At 35.8% G+C, this 7,477-nt stretch overlaps 1 protein-coding gene across 1 annotated transcript; it reads left to right on the top strand.

Annotated features, from left to right (window-relative positions):
• LOC105164107 (probable copper-transporting ATPase HMA5) lies at nucleotides 950-6,116 on the top strand. The gene is made up of 6 exons (XM_011082677.2): nucleotides 950-1,438; nucleotides 2,564-3,955; nucleotides 4,043-4,297; nucleotides 4,419-4,541; nucleotides 4,709-5,188; nucleotides 5,400-6,116. The coding sequence occupies exons 1-6, from the start codon at nucleotides 1,139-1,141 to the stop codon at nucleotides 5,814-5,816; spliced, it is 2,967 nt and encodes a 988-aa protein (XP_011080979.1). The 5' UTR covers nucleotides 950-1,138; the 3' UTR covers nucleotides 5,817-6,116.

The raw sequence follows: 7,477 nt of genomic DNA, 5'->3' as shown, positions 1-7,477 counted from the left end.
ATTAGAACGGACTCTTATGAGATTTGACATAATTACAAATATTCATTTGATTTTAACAGTCGTCTAACAATTAGCCCATTCCGTTATGTTCCATTCATTTTTTATGGTGAACTGACCAAAATGCTCTTGCGGATTATAAATTATTGATTTTATTTATTTTTAAAAAAAATATTTTTATGGACTAAGTGGATAATTTTTTCATCCATCCCATTCGTTGTTTTATAAGTTTTTTATTTAATAAAAAAATATAATTAGAGTAAAGTTGACAATTCATACCTGGATCACATAATTTTATCAAACATCAAAGATATCTGTAATTTTAAAAAGTAAATAATATATTTTTTTGGTATTTATTGTACTAATTTATTACTTAGTTTTAAATATTTAAATATTTTAATTGCTTAAGTAATTAATTACTTTTTTCTATATTATAATCCAACCATATCTTTTTCAATGAAGAAGCTTTTGAAGTTCTTTTTTTTAAATGTCGAATATCAAAAGCCCTATGTCCACTAAATATATATAAGAAAGATACCAGCAATTCCTATAATGTTACAAATGAGCAAATTATTCTTTATGAAAAAATAATAAAATATTTTTTTATATTTTTAAAAATGAATCAATTTACTTTTTTAGACAGTGAAATAAATTGCGCTATTTTGAAAAATATGATTATATTTTTTAATATGAGATAACTTGCTTATTTACGGTATCACAAGAAATAAATTTATTAAGCACCGTACACCATATAAAGTAGAAGGTAATTTTATTTAAATATTTAATTCAAGAGTAATAATACATCAATTAACAAATATTTCTCATGATAATTTATTATAAAAAAATATTTGTTGGATATTAATTTAAAAAAATTTATAATTTTTTCAAATAAAAAATGAGTATTTATAATTAAGTTAAAAAATGAGTACAAGCCATTGTAATTTATCTTCTGTTTAAATAGACGCACTGATGCCATAGCCTATGATCAAAAGGAGAAAGCTGTGGCTTCCGTATACAAGAAACGGAAGCAAATCACAACAGAAGCTCATCGATTTCTCTGTATTCTTAGAAACGATTTAAGAGATAGACCTTCAATCCAACCAAAGGAATTGTGGGAACTGCAGATTGGGGAGAATCGATAATGGCGGCGAAGTTTCTATCACTGGCATGCATAAGGCCGAACGACAGCGGGAATTTGTCCCCCCGCCCCCACTATCCTTCAATGCCCAAGTATCCGAAGGGCGTCACGGTTTCATCTGATGAGGAAAAATTCGTGCAAGGATCGGAGTCCAAGGCGCTTTTCTCGGTCACCGGAATGACGTGTTCCGCCTGCGCCGGCTCGGTGGAGAAGGCCGTCAAACGCCTCCCCGGCATCAAGGAGGCGGTGGTTGATGTCTTGAACAACCGCGCCCAAGTGACGTTTTATCCTGCTTTTGTCAATGTAAGTTATATATGTATATGTTCTTTAAATTTCCGTTTTCAAGAGTATTGCATGCGGCTTTTGGGTCTGTCTACTAGTGTTTCTGCTGATCTCATCAATGGAGAAATGAGATTGGATGCTGCTATAATTGGCTTTTGGTGAAATTCATTTTGATTTTTAGAGATTTTTGCATTGATTTACTTTTTTTTTTTTTTATGAATTATCTCTGGACAGGCATGCAATCTATACTTAGATTAGAAATTAAGCTTAGTTAGAAGCAATCGGTTGCTGTCACGGGCTACGCCTGATTACAGCAAAAGCAAGCTTTGTCTAAACTTCACCTTCACGTTTTGGACCATGGAATTTTCCAGAATTCAAAATTTATCTTTATCACTTATGTTTTCTTAAGTTTCTTTAATTCCAATGGGATTTACATTCAAATTCGTGGTTTTTCCCCGAATTTGATTTGGTTGTAACTTTAACTCAGGTAGCAAGAATTGTGGAGCCGTGAAGAATCAGCTCTATCCTTCTGTTTTTCTTGATATTCTTTTTTACCTCTATTTCTCAAAAGTATGTTATTTCTAGGAAACATAATTGTGTGAATGGATTCCGTCGGGTCTAAAGGGACTCGGTCATACTGGGGCTCTTACTTTGAAAAATAATAACAATAATATTAAAAAAAAACATGTTTGTTTAACTGTTGATCACGTAAGCTGGAAAGGGAAACTAAGTTCCTGGGACGTGTATTTCCCTGAAAACGGTGTATTTTTGTGTTGCAGAATTAGTACAAAATATTCTGTTAGCTGGATCACGGACTGAGAGTTAGTCAAATTGTTTACATTATTGATGTAATGGCCAGAACATACTAGATTCTGAGGCTGAGATGTGTGTTGCATAACCAACTTTTATAGCATTTACAGGTTCATCAGAGGACCTTCATAGAGTTTAGGAACAGTTAGGTTGTTAATCGATTTAGGTCATACATTTCTCTTTAAATCTGTTTAAATATTAAAATGATGAGAACTGAAAGTACGCACCTTACCTGTTTCAAAACAACTGCCAATTAGCCTGTGTCATATTATGGATAATAATATGCATCAAAATAATTATATCAAGAGAATCAAATTGCTGTGCCACAATATGCAGGAGGAAACAATCCGTGAGACAATTGAAGATGTTGGGTTCGAAGCCTCATTGATTAAAGAAGAAATGAATGAGAAATCCTCTGGAATATGTAGGATTCGCATAAAAGGAATGACTTGCACTTCTTGTTCCACAACAGTGGAATCTAGTTTGCAAACTTTACCTGGTGTACAAAGAGCGCAAGTTGCATTAGCAACTGAAGAAGCTGAAGTCCGTTATGATCCAAAGATCTTGACTTACAGCCATATCGTGCAAGCCATAGAAGATACTGGATTTGAGGCTATTCTCATCAGCACAGGGGAGGATAGGTCCAAAATACATCTGCAAGTTGATGGAATGCACAGAGAAAGTTCCATTAGAATAGTTGGGAATTCTCTTCAAGCATTGCCAGGAGTTCAAGATATGAGCTTTGATCCAGAGCTTAACAAGTTATCAGTTTCTTACCAACCAGACTTGACGGGACCGAGAAATTTTATCGAAGTTATAGAGTCAACTGGTTCTGGACGTTACAAAGCAAAAATATTTCCTGAAGGAGGGTCAAGAGGAGCTCATAGAGTGGAGGAAATCAAACAGTACTACAAATCCTTCCTTTGGAGTCTGGTTTTCACCATCCCTGTCTTTCTAACGTCCATGATCTTCATGTATATCCCTGGTATCAAGCATGGGCTGGACACTAAGATAGTGAACATGCTTACGATTGGGGAGATAATAAGGTGGATATTGTCCACACCAGTTCAGTTCATCGTCGGTCGACGATTCTATATAGGTGCATACAAAGCATTAAGACATGGCTCAGCAAATATGGATGTCCTGATTGCACTGGGAACAAATGCTGCTTATTTCTATTCGGTTTACTCAGTGTTGAGAGCCTTCTCTTCTCCAAGTTTTGAGTCAACTGATTTTTTTGAAACCAGTTCAATGCTCATTTCTTTTATATTACTGGGGAAGTATCTGGAGGTTTTGGCAAAGGGGAAAACTTCTGAAGCCATAGAGAAGCTCATGGACCTGGCTCCTGAAACAGCAACCCTGTTAACCTTAGACAGTGATGGAAATGTCTTGAATGAGGAAGAAATAGACAGTCGACTAATACAAAAGAATGACATCCTGAAGATCGTCCCTGGTGCGAAAGTAGCTTGTGATGGATTTGTTATCTGGGGACAAAGTCATGTAAATGAGAGCATGATTACTGGAGAATCCAGGCCAGTTGCAAAAAGGCAAGGTGACATGGTGATTGGAGGGACAGTGAATACAAATGGGGTGCTACACATAAAAGCGACGAAGGTTGGATCAGAGAGTGCTCTTGCTCAAATTGTTCGATTGGTTGAATCGGCACAAATGGCAAAAGCTCCAGTCCAAAAGCTTGCTGATCGCATTTCCAAATTCTTTGTCCCTTTAGTACGTTTAGAACTGCTTCATTCATTCAAGCCTAAGAACCATCTCTTAACCTAAGTTAAAAGTTGCATTCTCCTTTGCATTTTGCAGGTTATAATTCTTTCATTTTCCACTTGGTTTGCCTGGTTTTTAGCCGGAAAACTAAATGGATATCCTAAATCTTGGATCCCTTCTTCCATGGATAGCTTCCAGCTCGCACTTCAGTTTGGCATTTCTGTCATGGTCATAGCCTGCCCATGTGCACTTGGCTTGGCTACTCCAACGGCTGTTATGGTTGGCACTGGAGTTGGTGCTTCTCAAGGAGTCTTAATTAAAGGTGGCCAGGCATTAGAAAGCACTCACAAGGTAGTAATGACATTATCTAAAGATAGCTCTCATGAAGCCATCAATTGTATGTAAAATCTTTCCACTTGGGAAACAAAGTACAGTAACTATCTTCATAACTATTTTCTACTTCTTACAACAGGTGAACTGTATAATATTCGACAAGACAGGAACTCTTACAGTTGGAAAGCCAGTGGTTGTCAACACAAGGCTCTTGAAAAACATGGTTCTTAAAGAGTTCTTTGAACTAGTTGCTGCTGCTGAGGTATTTCCATTTGAATGTCGACATTGATGCTTACATATGGTCATGCAATTGCACTTTTTGCTGCTAAGATCCCAACACTTAAGACTCTTTTAATAATCTCAAACATAGGCGTCTACATGTCTTATAATTTGTAAACAATACAAATAATGATTCATTTTTGTTTATAGGTAAACAGTGAGCACCCACTAGCCAAAGCAATTGTTGAGCATGCTAAAAAGTTCAGGCAAGAAGAAGAGGGCTCTGTTTGGCCTGAAGCCCTAAACTTTGAATCCATAACTGGTCATGGTGTGAAGGCTGTTGTTCGGAATAAAGAGGTCCTTGTTGGAAATAAGAGCTTAATGGTGGATCACGATATCAGTATTTCACTTGATGCTGAAGATGTGCTTGCAGAAACCGAAAGCTTGGCTCAAACTGGGATTCTTGTATCTATTGACAGGGAGCTTGTTGGCATTCTTGCCATCTCTGATCCATTGAAGCCTGGTGCTCGTGAAGTCATTTCTTTTCTAAAATCTATGAGAGTGAACAGTATAGTAGTGACAGGTGACAACTGGGGGACTGCAAATGCAATTGCCAAGGAAATCGGCATAGATACTGTCATTGCAGAGGCCAAACCCGAACATAAAGCAGAGAAAGTTAAGGAACTACAGGTACAATATCATCCTTACATTAAGTATGGTTTGCAACAACATGAAAATATATAGAGACTCTTAACCTTTTGGCTCAAGTACTAATGATTATTACTTTAGTAGTTGGCAGATTCTAGAAGTGGTTACTTAATAATCTTACATATAACATTTTCATGGCAAACATGTTTTAGTTTGTTATTCTCTGGTGCCAACTTTACATGCTCGTGTACAGGCTGCAGGCAATATTGTGGCAATGGTGGGAGATGGAATCAATGACTCACCTGCCCTCGTAGCTGCAGATGTTGGGCTTGCAATCGGCGCAGGCACCGACATTGCTGTTGAGGCGGCTGATATTGTGCTGATGAAGAGCAATTTGGAGGATGTTATAACCGCCATAGACTTATCAAGAAAAACGTTTACCAGAATCCGCCTTAACTATCTCTGGGCATTAGGATACAACATCCTCGGCATCCCCATTGCCGCTGGGGCACTTTTCCCTTCGATTCATTTCCGCCTGCCACCCTGGATTGCCGGAGCAGCAATGGCAGCCTCTTCAGTTAGTGTAGTCTGCAGCTCTCTCTTGCTGAAGTATTACAAGAGGCCTAAGCAGCTGGAAACTCTTGAAATAAGAGGGATCACTGTTGTCTAGTTCATTAGTTAGTTTGTCTTTCTTAGTGCTGAATCTTGTAAATATGCATTAAAACCTCTCTCTCTATGTCTATAATGTTCAAAATTTCGCAACTTTTAATCTTTAGGTAGTCCGGATGCGCTATACGCAACGTTGCGATGGCCGTCCACAGTTCAAACCTGGATTTAGGTTCAGAAATGTTAGCAAAGAGAGATGATCTGAACCTTCTCTTGCAGTTTCTCAAAATTCTACAAAAATGTGCATTGTTATTTAGTTTGCTACAAAATAAATAAATAAAAATAATAGATTATTTGTGTCGTTGTTAAATGTCTCGATTGACTGAACTGCATATAATAATATCAGCGTGATTATATAGTTTGGATGGTATGATTATAATTAAATGTCTCACAAACCTACTTAGGCAGAGTGACAGTTTCCTAATATCCTGACCTAAATCCAATTAAATATGAGGATGATCATTAGATAGGATAAATTCCCAACAAATCCAATTTCCTGACGCAGACATCAGAAACAATTCAATCTGAGGACTTGTTTGGAAGTATGGATGTTGGGTAGGGTCGTAGTAGATTAACCTATGGACATCAAACAGGATCATCGTAATAAAATTGAAAATTACATGAATAAAATTTAAAGTTATGAGTTCAAATTTTATCAAATGTGTGAGTATTTTTCACTTCATGTAAATTTATTGCATTCCGTTTAATTATTTTTTGTGTTATATAAATATATTGATCGAGTTAATGAATTATTTAATTTATTAAAATATTAATATAGTTATATAATCACGAATTAAAATAAAAAAAAATAACTGGTGAAGGTGTACGTTCTCCACCAAAGAACAGCGTGGACACTTTTCAGCATTCAAAATGATTTCCTCCACTTCCAATGTTTTTAAATGGCCAATAGGCCAAATCCGTTTGTTTTTTGTATCATTCAAAGTACATTCAATGTGTATGTATATATATATATATATATATATATATTTATAATACATATGTATATGTATTATATTCTATCATGTTTTTGAAGTGATTTAATATAAAAATCTTGAATTAAACATTTTCATAAATAAGTAGAATATATTTTCTAAGGACATATTTGGATCGATGGATTAAAGTTAAAGATTTTAAATCCTCATTGATGTATATTGGAATCTAGTAACATCATACAAATTGAAGAATTTTTTGTGTATCATAAGATAATCAAAGAACAAACATGCAAAATAAGGGTTACAGTAAATAGGAAACTCTAATTAAAACCACAAGATCTAGCAAGGTTAAAGTATCAAAATCGTGTGGAGATGCTGAAAATATAGAAAAGGTTGCTACAATCTCGTCTGTAGAGAGTGGAAATCAAGTAGAGTTGTTGAACAATTTGTGTTACATGTTTGACCTACATGAACCCCTATTTAGAAGAGTAGGCTTTGAGATATTCGGGATAGTTAAAGGAGGTTGAGATATCGTTGAATTCTTTGGGACGTGTATTTTATGGGAATAGTATTTATGCACATGTTTGCTTCGTCATATGGGCCCCATGTTAGAAGAAGATGATCTGCCACATCAGCAGAAAAAGTAGGTTAAATATAAGAATTGGTTACTTGTCGTCTTTATCTAACATGATACAAACTAGCATTTACATCCGTACTAGTGTGCTTTGGTGGC

The sequence above is a fragment of the Sesamum indicum genome, linkage group LG6, assembly GCF_000512975.1.
Source record: "Sesamum indicum cultivar Zhongzhi No. 13 linkage group LG6, S_indicum_v1.0, whole genome shotgun sequence".
Taxonomy (NCBI): Eukaryota; Viridiplantae; Streptophyta; class Magnoliopsida; order Lamiales; family Pedaliaceae; genus Sesamum; species Sesamum indicum.
Note: the sequence above shows the minus strand (reverse complement) of the source record. Positions and strands in the feature narration are given on the sequence as shown.

Excerpts from the sequence above, each read along its gene's own strand:
- LOC105164107 (XM_011082677.2), top strand. The coding sequence starts at position 1,139 with ATGGCGGCGAAGTTTCTATCACTGGCATGCATAAGGCCGAACGACAGC. Across the intron at positions 4,542-4,708 it reads AACTAGTTGCTGCTGCTGAG|GTAAACAGTGAGCACCCACT; the intron begins GTATTTCCATTT and ends TTTTGTTTATAG. Across the intron at positions 5,189-5,399 it reads AGAAAGTTAAGGAACTACAG|GCTGCAGGCAATATTGTGGC; the intron begins GTACAATATCAT and ends GCTCGTGTACAG.